Source organism: Diorhabda carinulata, chromosome 11 (assembly GCF_026250575.1).
Source record: "Diorhabda carinulata isolate Delta chromosome 11, icDioCari1.1, whole genome shotgun sequence".
NCBI classification, from domain to species: domain Eukaryota; kingdom Metazoa; phylum Arthropoda; class Insecta; order Coleoptera; family Chrysomelidae; genus Diorhabda; species Diorhabda carinulata.
This window is the reverse complement of record NC_079470.1, coordinates 10,223,454-10,245,257: the sequence shown is the minus strand read 5'-3', so window position 1 is coordinate 10,245,257 and position 21,804 is coordinate 10,223,454. Positions and strand designations below refer to the sequence as shown.

Here is a 21,804-nt window from a genome sequence, read left to right as displayed (position 1 = left end):
CAGACAAGCTCTTCATGAGACCCGAACTCTTTTATGGTGTCAGCTACACAACATTAGAGAAAGCACTGGAAAAGAAGGTAGATAATAGCAAAACTAATTATTGGGAAAACCTACAGGAGCTGAGACAGGCAAAGACTTTTCTGGGAAACTATAACCAAAATAGATCTGTAGAATATATCAACCTAAGTAAGAACAATCTACGAATACTAACAGGAGTTCTATCGGGGCACTGTCGCCTTAACGAACACCTGAAGACCCTAGACCTAGCAGATAATACGGCGTGCAGATTTTGTCGCCCAGAAGAGGAAACCTCTATCCTATTTCTATTCTAGACTTTTCAAAAAGAGTGGGATTAATAGATTTGCTGTAAATACTGGGTTCTCCAGTATCGCAGGAAAAAAGGGGGACACAATAGAACCTTTGAGTCGCATTGTATACGATACCCCAAAATCCATACATACATACCTTTTCATTTAAGACCTAAGAAATTAAAAAAAATCACGACTTATTGATCCACTATCGTACCACATACCAAAAATATCATTTAAGCATCCTAAATCCAACCCTATAAGGATATATGTCGTTTTTCAAAAAATTTAGATAAGATCAGGTAGAGCGTAAAAATCTTGATCCGCGTACCCCGGACTGTTTACCATTCAGTTTTGCAAAGTGTCTGGGGTTAAGCAGCTTACCTCATCTGGTTTTAACAAGCGTGAATGTAAGAACTGTAGCAATTGTCATGGATAGCTCAACACTCACAGGTGGTGCTCGGCTATTTCCTTACCGAGTTTTTCCGATTTTCTTCAGATCTTAATTTACTAAACAGTATCCAGTGAACATACCAGTAACTCTCTTTAGCTCCTCTTTATTCAATAAAATAACCTTTTGGGTCTAGTTAGTAGAATAAGAAATAAATCTCTTCGATTGTTTCAGACCTGGGGTCTTTCTCTATGTTTCTAATTTCCTCTTGCTTTCCTACTCTTCTATGATCACGACTTGATGGCTCTTGAGGAAATAAATAAAAGGATGTGATGTTATGAAAGAAATTGTTCTGCCTTTCTTTGGCAGATGATCAGCTTGTTTATTGTCGTATGCAGGTCCTTCAACAATAAATAAAACAATTATAAATGTGAAAATCTTTATTTTCTAATATTGAAATATAGACTGACCTAATGATTTATGCTCATTCTATATAAACTTCTATTATATATCGTTGGTAAAAATTCAAATATCGAAAAAAAAAATTACAAATATGTACGTAAATAAATATCTATTAAAGTACATAATATAAATTCGTTATATATATTTTTACATACTATAGATATCACAGAATTTATTAATGTAATGAACAGGAACCAAATATATACGTTACAGTTAAAATCATCCGTTTTCAATTAATTCTAGTTTTGGCAAGGGAACATTAGTTTTCACAAACCCATTCCGTTTAGACTTGTTTTCACTAGTCAAAACTAGTGTTGAGTAGTACCCTCGGTGTTAAAACTAGTTTTTTAATAATTTTCACTAGGAAATACTAGGTTTTAGTAGTTTTCTCTCATTTAATATAATTTTCAGTCGAGACTACCTTTTTCAGTGATTCCAGTTGAAAAATTTATTGTTTTAAAATTTTATTCTAGTAGAAAACTGAAAAGTCAGAATTTTCTAATAAGCTTCCGTGGTATATTAGTTTTTTTGTTCAAAACACGATTACAAACACAAGATTCTTTCCAGGATCTTACGAAAGCACTGCGAAGAAATAAAGTTGTATCTGAGACCCCATCCACTGGTAGAAATACTCTCCGTACATGGAGACCTAATGATTTATGCTAAACATCGTTGGTTAAAATTCAATTATCCAAAAAAAAAATTATAATACCCACTATAAAATTTTATTTCAATTGACACTAGTTTTCACTACCCAATAAAAATAAAAAGGTGTAGTTAACTCTAGTTTGATTAGTAAAAACTAGTTTCAACTAAAGAGATTTCTGAGAACTAGTTTTCCCTAGTCAAAAGTAAAAATTAATTGAAAACAGGTTTTAACTGTAGCATATATACGAATCTCTTCATTAAGAATAAATTATTGAGATGAATTTATGAAATACTGACATGATATTTATTAGTTTAAGACTTTTGAAATCAATATAAGGATACTGACGAGACAATATATTTATTTCCAAATTTATTAAAGTAATACAAATATCATAGAGTTTTCCAAATTGACACAAATACTACTTTCAGTTTTTCAATAGGAAAATTCTTATTTAATGGTTAAAATATACTTTTTAGATTCAGCAATGGCTTGAGATGTTTAAACTGTTACAAATAAGAATAAACGATCACTAAAACCTTAGTAGAATCAGATAGTCCCACAAACAGTCAAAAAATTCTGGAAATATAAGATAGCGAAGTTTGGAGTAAAACATATTTGCGAATATACAAAACAATGGAAATAAGCTTCACCTTCCATAATCACTAATTTGTTTTACTTGTTTACTTGTTTAATCATTATTAAATGATTGAATATATGAAATTTTTATAAATTCCACAATAGACACTGATACATTCATTCGGTACAGAACATGATATAATGATAATATGTTGATATTTAATCTTAGTATCTAGATTTGAGCTAGTGGTGTGAGGCATTTTATTCTCTATTTTGTCATATTTTACATATGTATATAGGTATCTAGGTAGTGATTTCTTAGTATAAAAACAATTAAACAAGGTAATACCAATTATGACCGTAATACTACTCAAAAAAGAGAATTTTTTAAAAAATGGGTAGCCAATTTAGAATAGCGGAATTTTGACCAAATTTTTCTTGGGAAAGTCAATTGATCAGAATGATTGTAGAGAATTTTTATGAAAATAAACTTAGGAAAGGTAGGTTTTCAATATTTTAATCAAATGTAACTTTCAGAAACAAATTTCATACCAGATTGAACTTATAAAAGACAATTTTTGAAACATTGATTTTATGTAGGCCATTTTTCAATCAAATTGAATTTAGAAAACCCTTGTTCCTCCCAAAAAAGTCGAAAACTAAAATTTCCAAATGAGAGAAACTGCAGATTATAAAAAAAATAAATTTAATAATTAATGTCTTATTATAGTATTATACTCAAAAAAGAATCAGTTAATTTTCAACACAATCAACAGATGAAGCACAAGGTTTCTTTTCAATTTGTTTAGTCTTGAACTTCGTTATTTATTTAAATGGTGAAATAGAATATAAAAGTTTGATTATATTTTGTTTGCTCAATGAAAAATTTTTCATTTCAAAAAAGGGTATATGAGGAAGCTAGTTTTAGTAAAATTCCATTCCACTTTATTCACTTCTGGTGAAAATTATTGATATCACCAATATTATTTGTTGACAAACATCAAGAAAAACTAGAAAAAATTGATAAATAAAACGAAATTTATATATATATATATAATTTCTATGAACCAACTGAAATAAATATATCTAGTTTTTTCAGATACTACACATGCTTAATGAGTAACATTTATTTACATAACATAATCTTCAACGTTTTTCCTGTTCATTACATGTAAAAATAAATTCCAACCTCATTTAACAAAACTCTACTAATAAATAGGTATCTTCTTGGTAATGGTTTTCCTGCACATATGACATATCTTCAATGTGTCCGCACATTTCGAACATGTGCTATGTCCGCACAAAAATACCACATTTCTTTTCCTTTCCATACAAATACTGCATGCATGACTCTCTTCAATTTCTTGTATCTTACATTCTAAATAACGCATGCGTTCTGCACTAGGTTGTCGACTTTTTGCCGGTATGACGCGACCATCTTTGGTGACGCGTTTCTGTACGGGCTGGCTACATTGCAAACATTTTTTCATTCTTGACGAGCAATCCTCGCATGCCGGTTTGTGATTACACGGTTCTAATCGGACGTTTTCTTCTGATAGTTCAGAACAAACTAGACACTCGACTGGTTTGTTGGGAATTAAGTTGGCCGTACGATTGTCTTGAGAAGTGCCGACTTTATCTGAAAAAAAAAAATGTTAAAATTATTATTGAATAAAGTATTTTCAAAGTTATTCCCCATTATGACAGACCCCAAAGTTTTAACTAATAAAAAAATGTATTTATTATGAATCTTCATAATAATCAATATTAGTTTAATCAGATTTTTCATCTTCCCTATTTCATTAAACAACAGCTACTTTAGTAAATATAAGAACCTTTGTCATGGCTCTTTGTGAAGAAAAATTAACATTTTTATACTTTTACATCAAGTACTACTACTTTAATGTCAATTTGATGTATTACATTCCAAACATCACAAGTTGATCATTACATTCCATGCATTTGAATTTGCTTGGTATACACATTCCAGCAAAATTAATGTTCAATTTGTTGTTTGGCTAAAGCTTTTAATTGTGTGTCTATTTACCCACCTAATTTTATTGCCGCACCATATTTTTACACAAAATAAGTTTTTTTTAATTGATAAGGTCATATCAATACGTTCCATGGAGATGTTTCATAAGGGCAAGCAGGGAAAATATTCCATGAGGAATCATACAACATTAAAACCAGCAAGTGTCGAAATTTTGTATGGCGCGATCAGTAAAAAGGAAACAAACAACATGATAAGAACAATATTTGGAATGGAAAGTCCACCAGTGGTACATTAAAATGTTCTTAAATGGCAATGATTGATGACTTCCAATTAATGAAGAAGCAACAAAATACATACATACAATACTCCCTAGATAGAACTTTTTTAAAAACTTGATATACTTGAATTTCTAAAGTATAGACAGAGTTTGTCTTGTATGTTACAAATAATAAATAAATCGACTTACGATCAGGCACATTTCTAAATTTCTTCCACAGAGAAAATAAATTAAACATTGACACAAAAGCCAATTAACAAACAAACCGACTTACCTCTGTCTATCTTTTGTCTGCTCCTTCTACTACCTTCAGAAGTGGGATTAATTTTTGTAGGAGTGTCTGTAAGATTATATCCTTCTCTTTGATCATCTGCTACAGTTAAACTCTCTAAATTTGGCATATCTTGTTGATTAATATCTATTTGATTATTTTCATCAGCTACTGGTTTATAACTTTTGATTAATTCTTGTAGATGTTCATCCTAAAATAATACATGAGCAAAAAATATGCTTCATAAAGTTTTATACCTGTACTATACAGAACTCACCAGATTTATCCTTATATACCAGAAGCTAAGATACTGACGTAGGTAAAAAATGGTTGATTGAAATGTTCAAAAACAATCAAAGACATTTTAGTCAACCAGTTCAGGAATTCATATGCTGAATGCAGAATTGTATAAAAAAGAAACTGCCCCAAGGGACAAAAAATTTAAGTTGATAATATATCACAAACTACCTATTTCCCAGACTCACAAGAGAAGGTCAAGTTAATTTTTTATTTTAAATTTAGAGATCTAAAATTGATGCAAAAATAGATAATTGAAGGTTAAGCAGTACATAGATAATTGAAAGTTAAGCAGTACTTAGATATTGAGAGGAATTATGAGGATTGAAATATATCTCTCAAAAACATCAATGTTTTTCTGGTCAATTAGCTTGTAATTAAAAATAAAACTGTTTCTTATGAAAACACAAATTTATATTAACAATACCTGTAACAAACTTAATGCAGTTTGTCCTTTACTATTGGGAGCATCTAAATCAATTCCCATTTGTACAAGAAAACATGCTATAGTAATAGCTAAACGATATTCTTGTAGATGTCCGAGATTTTTGTAGATTGAGTGAATACCTGGACTATCTTCCCTTAGTGCTTCTCCAGTTAAATGATTGCGTTTTGTAAGTACTATGTGTAAAGCATTATCTTCATCTTCATCTTTGGCATTTATATTGGCATTCAGTCTTATCAGTAATTCTATAACTCCACAATGGCCTTAAAATAAAAAAATCATTTTTATAACTGGAAGTAGTAGTAAAATAGTAGTAAATATATATACAGTGAGACCCTGCTCAATGCATAAGATATGTTCTATGTGAACACCGCTAAACGAGGCTATCTTATCATGTAAATAATGGGGTTAGGAGAAGATGGATAGAAAATTGGTTCTATATTAAATTTAGAAATTATGGTTTTTAATAAAAATAAAACCAAATATTTATCTCATAAAAATAAAAACAAAACAAACGATTATACTTATAAAAACAAATAAAAATCTAATGTGTTATGATGAAAAAGGACCTTTGAAAATAATTAATTAGTACCAAACCTAAACTTTTTAGTTACCTTAAATTTAGAATTATGGAGTATGAGAGTATTATACATACCTTGGCTAACAGCTAACAACAGTGCTGATTGATTTCTATTGTTTCTTAGATCTATATCTGCCTGACCTACTCTAACAAGAGTTTCCACGACATGTTTATGACCGTTTAAAGCTGCCAAATGTAACGCTGAGAATCCATCATCTTTTTTAACATCTACTAACTGCCTTGCTACGCAGAGTAATTTTCTGGTAGCAAAAGCTTTTCCTTTTAAGGCGGCATGATGTAAAACGTTGAAGCCACGCTTATTTCGAAGCGTGAAATCCGTACCTATGAGAGAACAGGAATTTATTTAAATCAACCGAAATATATTTATATATTTTAAGATGCTTTCATATCAATAGTTTTGATATCACAATATTATCAGCATTGTTAAACCTGTATGACCCATTAATTTTAAAAAATAAAATTGATACACCTGAACAAAAAAACGAGTCAACTTTAGAATGAACCTAGTATACACCTCCGTTATTCAAAACTTTCAGAAAATCTGGAGTTAGTGTCAGGCAAGTTAATACTATTCCATTGTAAAGTAACCCCAAGAAAGAAAGTGCAGGAATTTTATCACAACGAAAATGATAACAGTTAACAAGATCAGCTTCTTATCTCTTATTATGAATTCTCTCATTTTACTGTACTATAAAGTCAATTTTAAGTAAAACAAATGAGAAATATAAAGAAAGATTAGTATGATAATTAACTAAAAGTGACTATGTTCAATATAAATTAACTGAATGCTAATATAAAAGTGCATTATTTTTAGATTCGGTACTTTTGAAATATCTAAACAATAACTGAAACCCATATGGTATCAAACTAGGGTTGTAGCCAATATAACAATATAAAAAATACTATTATGTATTTTCCTCTCTTACCTTGAGCTTTACATAACAATTCAATTACTTGGAAATTATCCTTTCCTATTGCATCGTGAAGGGCAGTGTCTCCATAGAGATCAATAGAATTTGGATCTGAACCAGCAGCTAATAATATTTGTATACATTTGGCAGGTTGTTTGTGAGCGGCTATATGTAAAGCAGTACATCCACTACGATTGGCAGCATTTACTTCAACACCAGTCTTAACTAACAAATCTAACACCTGTGTATAAAAGAAAAATGTAACTATTTTATTTGGGTTTAAATTTGTGGAATTAGCACCGACTAATCATTAGAGGTAAGATAGAATCTTGAATGCTTTGCAGTGTTTCAAAATATTACAATGAAAAATATTGAAAATCTAGCAGATTTTTACTCTTTCAAAGTTTAAATGGTTTTAATTACTTTGAAAATATAATTTAGCTGCAGGTAATAAAAAATTAAAATTTTGGATATTTTATTGAATTGTTTGCACATACCTCTGGTTGATTTCCAAATGCAGCATAGTGCAGACAAGTATCTCCGTCATTATCACTAGCATTAACTGATGCTCCAAACTTCAATAATAATCCAACAACATGTGCATGGCCTTGATGTGCGGCTACCTGCAATGCAGTCTTTCCACTACTTCTAGCATCTACAGTCTCTCGAGGTGCATTTTCAAGTAACCTTTGAACTGCATCTGAGTGTCCTTGAGCTGCTGCACGTACAAGTTGATCTGCTAATCCATTACTAAGACCATCTGCTTGTTGGTTTGGAGACCATTGTACTAAAAGAAAATATAAATCACATATGGCAGTTGTATTTGGTATGTTTAGGTTGTTACAGTGAAAATTAGTTTCATGCTACAATGTACTGGTTATACCATGAAGAGCAAAGTTAACAAGTATATCTACATATTTCATAAAAAATTTAAATTGAGTTTCTTATTGAGTTTGTTGTTGACTCAACATTTAATGTATATTTTTAATCATAAGTAAAGTCTTACTTGATGGTTCCTGTCTTTGATTTTGTACTGCATGCATTGTATTTGCCAATTCCGCAGCACTTCCTGGTACTATTCTAACACACTGGGGATGTAAAGTCCATGCATGTCCTTCTAATTGAACTCTCAAATCACCATCTGAATATACTTTTAAAATTTTTCCAAGCTTTCCCAAAGACTAAAATATAAATCAAAATATGATCATTTAATAAAATCTACTTAGAGCAAATTGGTTGGTTTTCAGACATATTTAAAAACGTTTGTTCATTAAAGGACATGGTATTAAAGCAAGCTCTTCAAGGTTTAGAAAATGTTTCCAAATTTTAGCTTTATTTTGTACCAGGTTGCTGTGCAGTGTTCTGTTAAAGACTTGCAAAAGAAAATTTCGTTACTAAGTAGTTGACTGGAATAAAGCTTAGCTGTTTTGACAATTTACAAGGTGTGAAACTAAAAATATTTTCCACAATCTTCTTCTAGCCCCTCTAGTAATAAATTTTTTTGCCACAAATTTTTAAATCGAATAATTTTTTAAATGGAACCGTTTGAATTTATTTCTATCTCCTCGATATAGTATTTTTTTAAAAAGGAATATTAATAAAAATCATATTTGACTTTATTACAAAAACTACAGTCTTGAACGTATTTTGAATTGAATTTTCATTCCCAATTCAGGTCTTATTTGATATTCGAATTTCAAACTAGTTTGTTGTTTATTTCTATTGTTTTACAGTATTCCCTCCAGTTACACATTAGACATCTGCATAGGTAACCTATGTATCAATTGTTTTAAAATGAATATAATTATATCCATATTATTTAAAATTTTTAAATATTTAAAAAGAAATAATAAAGTAAAAAAAAATAATAGAAAGTCTTCGATCTATGTTGGTTATAAAAATCATTTTCTATTGTATTATTAGCAAATATTTGCTGGTAAATCCTTTTATATTCAAAGGAAATTTGGTAATTAAAAAATAGTCCAGGCGTACTTCTGAAAATTTTGTTTCATATATTATTATCGATACTTTTATTAGAATTTTAGATAGCTTTCCTCAAACTGTCTGAATTCTTTAATATTCAGGCAACAGTTAAAAAAACCACAGACATAAGATACAAGCAATTTTTAAATTTTATAGTACTAATCGAAATGACTCTTACATTTCTCATAATTTCTATCCATTCTCCATGTCCTCTTTGAAGTTCTTTTACTTTTTCAACATCAGTTATTAGAGTAACCACATCTCCAACTGCAAAACTGTTCACTTTATTCAAAGCTATGGGATTAAATGTCCATCTATTATTACACCCTTCATACTGGACTCTTATATCACCTTTATCAGTTACTCTGTGCACTGTACCTATTTTTCCAATGTACTGAAAAATCAAATAATAGTCAAATTAAGTTGTAATTTCCAAAACCATTTGTGATATTCATAAAGGCCATCCTGTTTACTACTACTACTACTACACTAACTCTTATAATTACATTGTCAGATGCTCATTTTAATTACGAAGTTAGGTCTTCAGTATTTAGTGATAGTCAAATTGCTCATTTAGATATTTCACTAGTTATTTTTAAAACAATTACCTCTGCCATTCTGGGATTCCAGCCACCATGACCCTGTTGCATTGCTTTGAGCTGCTCTACAGAAGCATTTACTTGTACTTTATCACCTACAGTAAATGGACAAGGACCAGATCTACCTGGTCGAACTACAGGATCTACATTTTGGCCTAAAAATATTAATAATTAAGATATAGTTTTATTAATCACATAAAAATAAAAAATTACAACTTCTTTTTGTGAAAATGTGTTCAAAGCAAAGAGGGATACATTTTTTTCAAGATGCGAGAAATTCAATTGCAATGTTGTCAATAACTCAATACAGAATAAATTGAAAAATATTATAAAAATTTAAAATACCTAGTATAGGAAGATGTTCTGGATAGTACTGTCCACCAGAAGCAGATTCTACAAATTTTATATCACAATTTCCTTTATGACCTATTCTATATACATTGGTAGAGCCCGAATACCATCTCACATTGGCTACAGATCTACTACTTTCATTGTCCCAACCACGTATATCCAAGACAACGCCTATTTTTCCTAAAACAAATTTAGTGACATTAATTTTTCCATTTGTCAAAAAAATATTGTCGAATTTGTATATATGAAGTATTTTTACTTATACATGCTCCTTAAATTGGATGCAAAATATTATTTTCTAGTATTTATATAATTATTTTAATACCTTCTCCTCCATCTTGATTTCCCCATTCCCAACTATATCCTCTTACAACTTTGGCTCCAACAAATATACCTCTTAACTCACATTTTCTCCCTTCTGATCTTGGAGGTAAATCAATTCTAAAAAAGTGCATTTCAATTATTGTACTACACAAAATTCCATCCATATTTTAAATAAACCATGTGCTCTTTATAGCTAATTTCATATATACCACTCTTTTCCATATTTGGTAATCAAAATGACTAATACAGCCATAAACTTTGATCTTCAAGTTACTTACCCCAAAGATGTCACTGAGTCAAATCTTTTGAAAGTATGAGTGGTATTGTGTTTATCTCCATGATAGCACATGTAACAAAGGTCGTAGTCATAACAGATAGCACATTTATATCTCATTCCACTTATACCTTGTCCGCTACAACCGTCACAAATGATATTTGGTTGTTTAACACCTAAAAATATGAATAATAAGGATTTTATTCTGTAGGTGTCAAATAAATTTCAAGCCTATTTTCCTTACATAAACTCTCTAAGAGTTTTTTAAAATGCCAATGTTTTCATCTTTTATTTGATCTTCATCAAGACTTAAAATATATTGTACTTTATAACTCAAACATTGATGCTAGTGTACTATATATTTTAGCCTTGATAAGGATCAAATAAAAGATCTCACCATTACATTACATCTAGTGGTAGAATATAATAATAAATGAATATAAATATATTGATATTTGTTTTATATAGCTGAATTACTGAAATTGAACATATACATAAATAAAAGGTAACAAGAAAATAGTTTTCAGTAACTTCAATGATTTCATATACTATTGTTAATTACGTAAACTTCATTCTTCAATAAAATGGTCAAAGTTCCTGGATACTATATGCTTACCAATTTGTGCATTATCAACAACTCTAAGATCATATTTTGATAAATATCCAACTCTGTAGTTTGTTCTAGTACCATTATCCCATTGAACAACTACTGTCCTTTCAGGAGAACCTACAGTACCTGCTTTGCCTATTTCACAAACAGTTCCCACATGACCTTCACCACCATCTAAAAAAAATATACAAAAACTGGTTAAAAAGTGTATTTTTTGAGATTTTCTAGTGAAACATGCTCCCCAATGTAACTGATAGGTTTCATATTCTTCAATGTTTGTATATCATTTTGCTTTCATTTTAAAATTATTGTAAACTATAATCAATATCAATAAAAAAAAACAAAATTGTTTTGATCAATCAACGTTTATTGATTATAAACTTTAGATCAGAATTGAATAAGTATAATATATGTGACTTCAATCTCTCATAGACACTTTTCCTTTTAAAGATTGTATACTTTATAGATACAATGATAAAATCAACATATGAAACCAGAAAATGTACTGAAGTAGTGTATATTACTGAAAGTAATAATTGAATAAAAACAAAATCCTTTCAATGATATAAATCAAAAATCAGCAATTTATTATTGTGATAAATCAACACTGATGCAACATATCAGTATGTATACAGCCATGGTTATAGACTATAACCAAAATTACTCATTATGTGTTTGTATTTACATAAATGGATCAAGATAGTAGATGAATCATAAACAACTTATGGAAGCTATATCATGATATCAAGTTGTATGAGTATTATACAGGAAAATAGCAATTAATTAAATTTCATGTCTATAATAAAAAGTGAATTAGTGAATTTATGTGATATATTTAAATCTGAGATAAATGTAAAAAACTATCGAATAAATCAAAAGTATTATTTACCTTGATTTCCCCATGACCAATCTGGTCCTCTAACTATCCTCACACCAGGCGTTAACATTATTAATCAAAAATGAAATAAACTAACCGACACTATATAATTTGCATAATTATATGAAAGGGTAAGTTTATCTAGCGTACAGCTTAAGGCAATCAAGTCATATCGATTAAATAAAAAATCTAGATAAACAACAAACAATGATGTTTCTAATTATGCATTTATAAAGAGAGTTTTCAATTCCAGTATACACCCTTATCATTAAGATGAATTCTATTGAAATACAAAATAAAAAGCACACGACACAAACTCTTTACAAAAGAAAACAGAATTCATTTCTTTTGTGAAAAATCAACTGTCAAAACATTCGTCTTCTTTTAGTTTTAACTCTTTGTAGTTACATGGCAAATCAACGGTTTGTGAGTTACAGTTATTATAATTGCGTCAATATTTTGAAATATTAAGATTTCTCAACAAAAATAAATTATATATCAAACCATAATATATTTTTAAGCTATGTGTATAACTTTTTATTGTTATAATTTAATGGAATTTGGTGGCAGTTTCCTCAACTTCAATACCTGACTCATATTAACATAGACAAATGACAAAGATGAGAATGCCCAGAACCTAGCTGGGTCCTCGGAGGATAGAGAAAGCTTTATCATTCTGTCTTCTTTAATCGAAACAACTTCCATTTATAGAAACTGTCCATATAGAAGTATTACATGTATCCGAAGATTAATGGATTTGGAAACCTATAATTATTGACCATCCCCTGGGTTATATTTTGTGATTAAATAGATCGCTTATCAGATGATTGTGGATCCTAGCCTAGAACGAGCTTTCGAATGTCGCACTAGTTTTCGGTGGATATTTCAAATTCAAAACACAATCTAAACAAACCTTTTATTTTCATTACATAGTTTCCTACATTAATTCATAACTTTTAGTTTATCGGTATTTATAGGTCTCAATTAGTTGTGTGATAGATTTAGGTGTTTTAATAATTATTATTGAGAAGTTATCAGGTAGTTACAACGTATATACTATCCAGGTTAGTTTCCGACTTTCCTTGTCTAAGATTTCCAAAACTTTCAGATAGTGATCGTGTTAACCAGATCATAGTTTCTGAAAAGTCAAAATAATTCCAAGCGACTTACGTAATGTCAACTGTCATTATAATCAAGATGGTTTTACGCTCAATTTTCGTTTTATCTATGTTATAGGTCAACACAATTCATTAGAATAATTAATTTTAAGTTTGTTATTCTGTGATAATTTTCTGTAGATGGTGTACGCAAATCATATAAATACTAATTTATAAAGGTTTTCCATGGTGTATACTACGTTTGGTTTAGGTTAAGATTATTAGTTAATGTTTATATTGTATAAAATTTTACATTGAAACTAAGGTATACCTACTAACATCTAAGAACATTTTAAAAATGAGTGCACAACCAAGCCCAGCAAATCAAACTGTTGAACGTGAAAGGGTTTACATGTGGATTCTGGAACTCACAAATCCAGAAACTAGAGAAAATGCTCTTTTAGAATTAAGGTAAAATACTTTATTCAGTTAAATACAATACAATCTGACTTTACAATATTTTAGTAAAAAAAGGGAGGTAGTGCCGGATTTAGCACCCATGCTGTGGAATAGTTTTGGCACAACTGCTGCATTATTACAAGAAATTATTAATATTTATCCCGCAATAAACCCACCAACTCTTACTGCACATCAGTCTAATAGGTGAGCTTCATTTTGTTTGCTTCCATTTATTATATACATATATATCTTCTTTTGGTTTTTTTGTAGGGTGTGCAATGCTTTAGCTCTTCTTCAGTGTGTAGCTTCACATTCAGAAACTAGGTCACAGTTTTTACTCGCCCATGTTCCTTTATTTTTATATCCATTTTTACACACTTCATCAAAGACCAGGTCATTTGAATACTTAAGACTAACAAGTTTAGGAGTTATAGGAGCTTTAGTAAAGGTATGTATATTTTTTTTACCTGTGGTTTTCTGGGCAGAAAAATATTTATCAACTAACATTAGTATTGTAGACTGAATTTTTTTCTTTTTTTAATATTCTGTAAAATGTTTCTTGTATTAGGATATATTTTTAATAATAAGAGAATATAATGAAATCTGTGCACCAATTAAATATTTTATGAGAGCAGTAATTCATTACATCAAAATTTTGGTTAACCTGCTTTTATTTTTGCAAGATGATTAATTTCTAGCTTCAAAAATATAAATATTTCATTTTGATTAGCAATTGACAAATATTCTAAATTTGTTTTTAATACAGTTGGCACTATTTTAACAAGGATACCTTTATAAATTTTGGAAAATCATTAGTTTCTTTAGATAGTTAAAGATAGCTTTGTAGACAAACAAAATATAATTGATTGTGTTTTCCCTTAACAACCTATAAGAAATTAAGTATATCCTGTCATATATAATGCAAATGAAGCTGAAATTCCTTAAATTCCCTTCCACATTTCAGGTGAGTAAGATTTTGTTGTGCTGTTTCAATAGGTTTCTTCAATTGCACAAATATTATAAAGTTGAGCTTATAATCTGTCTGTTTCCTGTTAAAATCAAAAGAAATAATTGTGTGCCTGGTAATACATGTATTTCCTAAAATTATCATTAATTATTGGAAACCTGAAAAGCAACATTACCAATATGACAAAAAGAATACATTTACCCCCTTTCCACAACATTTTTAATTTATACTTCACTCCAATTTGACATAGTGTGTTCTTAATATCATTTGGTCTTTCATCAAAGAGGCTATTCAACACTAGAAAAGTGTATCCATCAGAACCAATAGCTTCTGACATTAACGCTTTCAGCCAAACTAACAAACTCTAGTCTTTATAATATTGATACCACAATAACTTAATCGTAACATACAAACACTTAGTGGAATTTGGGCATCACCCAAATTTTATATTTGTAGTTCAAAGTAGAATTGTGGATAGACAAGAGCCATTGAACACATAAGCCTTCTGATAGGCCAGTCATGCCATATTTGAAATTACATACCAAAGGCCAATGTCCTTTGAAAACCCATTCAGGCGCGTTCGCCTGAACCTTTCATCAAATTAGGATAAAATTCATAACCAGCTGAAGAGGAAGAAACTGCGGTGGTTTGGTTCCATTGTCGAATGGAGACCACATGATGGCTTCAGTCACCTCATCAATAAAATCCAGCACCAATTTTGCGTGAAGCTGGTATCGGTCAGCTGCAGATTCATTTATCCCTCCGATATCACGTAGCTAGTACCGAACCTTACTGTAGATGCAGTTTTACAGCTTCTGGAGCTAACTCATTGTTTGATAAGCGTTGAACCAGAGGCTTCTCCTTTTTTCTCCATAATACCGATGTTGCGGCGTTTGAGCGAGGTCTTATCAAAGGCACCAGTCAGTGCTTCGACTTCAATATAAACCAATATTTTGGGTATCGTAGATTTCGTGGTCTCTGTTAGCCCAGAGCCCTCGGAGAGAAAGAGGTTTTGTCATAGTCCCTGCTCTCGCAGTGCCCTTGGAATTTCGCCAGGTTTCCTATAGGCATTATTCGCGACACCTTATTAAGTCTTTGGTACCATTCATTTCTCGGACTGTTTTCGCTGTGGATTAAACCCATAAAATGAGCCATACTTTGCCCCTTTGATATTGACATATTTTGTTTTTGAAGCAAATTCTTACCAGCCACCTCTTTAATATAATTACAAAATTACATTAAGTGTATTAGAAAGGTATTGGAAAAATATCAGTACACATTTTTAGTTATTAAAGTTAGGTTTATCTTATAATTTCAATATTGTGATATGTTACAAATAAAGTTGGTTAATAAATTTCCTTTTTCAGACGGATGAACAAGAGGTGATAACTTTCTTATTAACCACAGAAATAATTCCTTTGTGCTTAAGAATTATGGAATCTGGTTCTGAACTTAGTAAGACTGTTGCAACTTTTATTTTACAAAAGATATTATTAGATGATAGTGGATTGTCCTACATTTGTCAAACATATGATAGGTTTAGTCATGTAGCTATGATTTTGGTAAGTAGATTATTCTTGTATTAGGTAAAAAAAAATTTATTTTACTTTTACTTTTTAAACTTAAGAAATCGTGCTCACATACAAAATACATTATATTAGAATCATATCTGCAAGAAACTTTTTCCATAAAAAGTGACCCAGGATAGGAAGTTTGGACCTATTCTACACTTACTATTTACTGTTTATTTCCCAACAAGTAGAAATATAACTACTTTATCATTTGCCGATGACAAAGCAATTTTGGCAAACCACACAAACCCTACCATGGCAGCAGCTTATCTACAACAACAAAATAAAGGGGAATCCAAATTAATGAAACCACCTTCACAAAATATAATGGACAGATGGCATATTATGCTTGGGTATCCATCTAAAAAACTCACCTGGAAAACACATATCGTTACTAAAAGGAAACAGTTGGGAATCAAATTCAGCAAATACTACTGGCTACTAGGACGGAAATTCAAATATTGTTGCAAAATAAAGTCCTAGTCCACAAAGTCGCCTTCATACATACACACTGTTTAAGGTAAACTGTTTACCTTTGGTCTCTGAAGACGATAACTTGGTTATAGAAACGCGCGTCAGACAGTGTAATCATGAGTGTTGGTGTAGTAGTACTTTAACAGTGTGCTCAGTATGAATGTCATGAATGGTTCCAGAAACTCCAACTTAAGTTGCTTTCAAGCCAATATGGACTTACGGATTCCAGTTATGGAGGACAGTGGCCAAATTTCACCTGGAGATTATGAGAAGTTTCAGTCTAAAGATGTCTAAGTTAATTCTATTGAAAAACAAATAAGTGCCTACAGTGAACAGACTTAAAGACAACCCAAAGGAACTAGCAGCGAATCTATTTGACAACAGTATCATTGTTAAATTCTTATTTTTATATACGAATTATCATAAAAAAGTGAGGAATTATATCACAGGATATCAGCCCAAACGTACCTGTACTACAAACAAACAACCACTTATACACTTATACACTTATACAACAAACACTTATACTACTAATGAAAGTATATATTTAGGTATAGTTCCAAGATAGGTACTGATTGAATGTAGTGATGGTATGTCTATAAAAAAACTTTTATATGTAATTATTCTATTGGCTTCTAGATAGATACAGATCTCTGTATCATTTATGTCTTGCATTGTGGTTTCATATTTAACACACATTATAACTATTACAACTCTTACAATTATACTGTTCGACATATGTTTTAATAATCAAATAAATCATCTTCAGAAACCAATGGAAACTGATTACTTTCAGTCTATGAAAATGATAACTGGTTACCAAAACATAAGTCAAATATGTAGTGTAATTGTAATTGTTGTGTATTGGTAGTTAACAATACGCTCTGAATGGATATTACCAACGGCTCTAGAAATTCCAGGAAATAAAAATATTAGGAATACTTATAATTAATTAATCCAATTACAATGTCATTAGTGACTATCTATGTTTTAGGGTAAAATGGTTATATCTCTTGCCAAAGAACCTTCAGCTAGGCTATTAAAACATGTTGTAAGGTGTTATCTTCGGTTATCAGATAATCCAAGGTAAGCTTATATTTTCTTGTGCTCAATATATTTCTAATTGGAAATTCGTTTTTTTAAATTTGTAACTTTGACTTGATAATATCATTCATTCAATACCACATGCATTAGAACACCAAAAATTCTCTTAGTTGCCAAATAATAATTGTAATCATTTTCATAATCATATAAAAATTATTTTTATTTTTTTAATGTTGTTATTTCTTAGATCTTTTGATATATTAATGCTTTATTACAAAATTAGCTTTTTTAAAATAGAAGAGGCCTAAAATCAAAAACATTTAGAAGCATTAAATAATATTTATATAAGTAGTGAGGTGAAATGAAATCAAACCAAACAAAATAAACAAGTTAGTATTTATATTTGGATATGACCTCATTGAGGCTGCGTTTTTCTTTAGAACAGAAAGATTGTGTCTTATTAAAAGGTTTTTGCACTATTTTTCTGGTAAGTATATTGGCCTCCTCATTTCCCTCGATTCCTTATTGACCATATACCTTAACCAAAAAGACTTTGCCTAGATTTGGATTTTCACATAATAGAATATATTAATATAATTAAAGTAGTAAAGATATTATATCGCATTTAAATCTAATTCATTTATTTGACTCATATGACGAGAGATATGAATCTATGACAGACCAAATATAAAAAGCTCTACTATCTATGCAACATAAGGATGGGCTACTAATATATGTTATTTATTTTTTGTAAATATATATTTGTTGTAGGGCTAGAGAAGCTCTTAGACAATGTCTTCCTGATCAATTGCGAGATAATACTTTCAATGTATGCCTTCAAGAAGATAAATCTACGACACATTGGTTAGCCCAGTTATTGAAAAATTTGGAAACAACAGCTGCGACTGATCCAAGACAAGTTGGAATGTCCCCGTTAACTTCTCAATAGTATATAAGATTGTTGGGAAAGTAAATAATCTGAAAACTTGTATGAAACGGCTGTGTAACCAAATTTACAAGACAATTGTACATCTAAAAATAGTTATTGAAAATATAAAGTTTGCAAAATGAGTATTAAGTATGATATTCACAAAAGAATTGTTAACTGTGAAAAATATATTTTACTCTAAAACTTTTTATATGTTAGGTTTTCAGTTAATTATTGAAAATTTATAAAATATTAGGGAACTAAAATAGTGAAGTCCCAAGCATCTATAATTTTTTATGAGAATAACTGGATATCTTCATTTAATTTAAATAATCACATTATCAAACGTTTACAATAGAAACTTCTAGGGGTGCATTCCACTAAGCATTCACGGCGCCTGAAATACTCTTTTAGGCGTTCCACATATCGTCGCGGCTAGAACGTCACTCATGACTTCACATCGACCCTTGTCAAGAGGTGGGTCGAAGTGAGCTACCCAGATTGCAACTATTCGAATACTTTTGAAGCATTTTTATGAGACACCACCAAATATTTTACTGGAACTCCAAAAGATATTTTCATTTTACTGTTAATCAGTTAAGCACTTAAATAAAAATTCAATAACTTACAAATTATAACATAACATCTTAAAGCTTTCGATTTATTTTATTTGTTAATATTTATCTCAACGTTCAAAACGCCTTGCAAGCCATTCCACTTGGGTTTACAATTATAACGCTCTGGATCGGGAAAGATAGTGGCCGTGAGAGTGATTGGGTGCTTAGTGGAATGTACCCTATTAGGAAAATCAGAAACCACTTGAACATTACAACTTAAACCTGTGTGTCTAATTCATAGCTTTCTAAAATGAATTTTCATTTTGTAAAATATTTTAATCCCAAAAGTTCATGTTAACCCTCTACTTGATTGTATTTGAATATTTGATGGTTGTTTAGGCTTTATTTGAAAATAAAATTTACTACAAAAAAGAATATTAAAAAAATTTACTTACATAAAGAAAAAAACAAAGGTCGTATAGGGGTTCATATGCACCCAAAACAAATTTTAATAAAAAAAAGTACAGGCATATATGGGTTCGTATGAAGAATGAAGAAACAAATACAAATTGAGGTGTTTAGTATAAAATAAAAGCTACAATAATTTTAATCATGACATGATAAACAGTTTCATTTAACATTTGTTACACTTTGTGTAAGTTTTTTGGCCACGAAATTGACATTTTTGTCGTTTTTTCATACATTCAGGCATATGGTCTATTTTGTCAGTTCTCATGGAGTATAAAGGTACATCTTGATGACTGATAGGAACTTACCTCACTTTCTTTGGTAGTAGGACTTCCTTGCCAAGAAACTGGTGTTCCATCACTACATTTACAGAGGACGCCTTCTTTTTCGTGTCATTATAGTTTCACATAATTTGCCTAAGTGTTCTGAAACAGCTTGCTTGAAATCAAATATAGACATGTAAACGTCTGAATTGTTTCTGTGCTATTTTTACCATTTTTTGGATCTCAAATGAATTCTATACAAACCAAGCATAGAGTCCAATAAAGCAACGCCCCGCATAAGCCAATTTCATACTTCAACTTATTGAGGGCAATTAATGTTTTTGTCTAGTTTTTCCTTTCTAAAGTATTTTCGTTTTGTAGTCGTTGGTTCACTACCTACCTAAGTCGAAAGCATATTAACCGGTTTATTATCAAACCAAGTAACGGCACCAACACTATCTTCGTCAATGGTAGCAACTTTTACAATGAAAAATCCACGTTCTTTTTTTGCAACTCTTTTTCTGGCGGCATATCTATATTAGGAACTCTGTTCAGGCGCACTGTACCTAGAAGCAAAAGTCCGATTTTCTTAAGATGTACCTGGAGCTTAGAGCTATTGAACCAATTATCCAAAAATATCTTGGAACTGTTTCAGTAAGACTAGTTACGACATTGCCGCGAACACCCAAATCTGGTGCACCTTCAGGTCGTATATTACTTTTATCAAAAATATCAGAAAAATATCAAAATCATAACTAAATCCTGAAACTGAAGAACTTTTGTAAGGGTTATCTGTTCATCAATTGACAGATATTCCTCTTCGGATACTAGTAAAAGCTGCTGCCTAATGCCATCTAAAAGTGGGCGTGATGTAATTAATGTCGTCATTGAAGTGTAATTTTTTTTATTTCAAATCTATTGCATGTCATAGTTTCGTAAATTTATCGCCGTCCTAAAGTATTGTTCCAATAATATCGTGAGGCAGGTAATTACATTATAGACATGAATATTAACCTGCCAATAAGTTACTCCATTTCTTGTTTGTTTGTGATAGTTTATATAAGATCCTCAGATCAAGTTTCAAGTTTTTCTAATAAACTCTGGTAACTGCGTGGTTTCAACAAATTTAAAATTATTTTATCTCATGCCATTCGGTAAAAAATTAATAGCGCATATTAAACCATATATGGTTTCATACCAAAAACCCCCAATATGCAAAAAAGTAAACATTAAATAACAGGTTTATAAAATAGTACAATAACAACACCATGTTTTATTTTTTTATCGCGCAAAACTTACCTTTTTCATGTAGAAAATCTCTTTTGAAAAATTTGTTTACAGACACCGAGTTGTATTTGACAGAAGCGCTTAGAAAAGTTAGGTTATAATCAAAATGATGTTAGACCATAGACAACAAAAAATATTTTCGTATTGCCAACATAACAATTAGAATGCCCTGCGTATAGTTATTGCTTGTGAAATATAACGCGAAAAAAATATATTAAAACTTATGAACCATGTATGGGTTTATATGCGGTAGAGGGTTAACTAATATGAAAAGTCAAAATTTGAAAATTGTTATTGAATTATATTGGAACTTTACTTTGAAATCTTGTATGATTGCAGCAGACGAGAGAAATACAATTGCCATTCTGACAAGTTTATTCATTTTAATTTTCCTTTGTATACTATTATTAAAATTTCTGACTTTTTATGTGTTTTTAATATTTTTGTTTAGGTATATGTTATTTCATATCATTTTTTCGTTAAATCC

The 21,804-nt window shown here is 30.3% G+C and overlaps 2 protein-coding genes and 1 long non-coding RNA gene across 3 annotated transcripts; 1 reads left to right on the top strand and 2 right to left on the bottom strand.

Moving 5' to 3' along the window:
* Window positions 1–1,124: 1,124 nt before the first annotated feature.
* LOC130899434 (E3 ubiquitin-protein ligase MIB2) lies at window positions 1,125–12,588 on the bottom strand. The gene is made up of 14 exons (XM_057809367.1): window positions 12,215–12,588; window positions 11,332–11,499; window positions 10,720–10,891; window positions 10,443–10,558; window positions 10,112–10,297; window positions 9,776–9,921; window positions 9,346–9,561; window positions 8,191–8,365; window positions 7,682–7,971; window positions 7,200–7,425; window positions 6,328–6,594; window positions 5,655–5,935; window positions 4,934–5,141; window positions 1,125–4,025 (listed from the first exon to the last, which is right to left on the bottom strand). Exons 1-14 carry the CDS (start codon window positions 12,270–12,272, stop codon window positions 3,595–3,597), a joined length of 2,940 nt encoding a protein of 979 aa, XP_057665350.1. The 5' UTR covers window positions 12,273–12,588; the 3' UTR covers window positions 1,125–3,594.
* Window positions 12,589–13,361: 773 nt separating this feature from the next.
* On the top strand, window positions 13,362–20,523 carry LOC130899358 (CCR4-NOT transcription complex subunit 9). The gene is made up of 6 exons (XM_057809265.1): window positions 13,362–13,770; window positions 13,825–13,962; window positions 14,029–14,206; window positions 16,093–16,287; window positions 17,765–17,856; window positions 18,586–20,523. Exons 1-6 carry the CDS (start codon window positions 13,658–13,660, stop codon window positions 18,761–18,763), a joined length of 894 nt encoding a protein of 297 aa, XP_057665248.1. The 5' UTR covers window positions 13,362–13,657; the 3' UTR covers window positions 18,764–20,523.
* Window positions 13,758–20,596, bottom strand: LOC130899359 (uncharacterized). The gene is made up of 3 exons (XR_009060017.1): window positions 20,076–20,596; window positions 16,671–17,026; window positions 13,758–16,566 (listed from the first exon to the last, which is right to left on the bottom strand). It is a non-coding gene; the product is annotated as an uncharacterized LOC130899359 (long non-coding RNA).
* Between the last annotated feature and the right edge of the window lie 1,208 nt (window positions 20,597–21,804).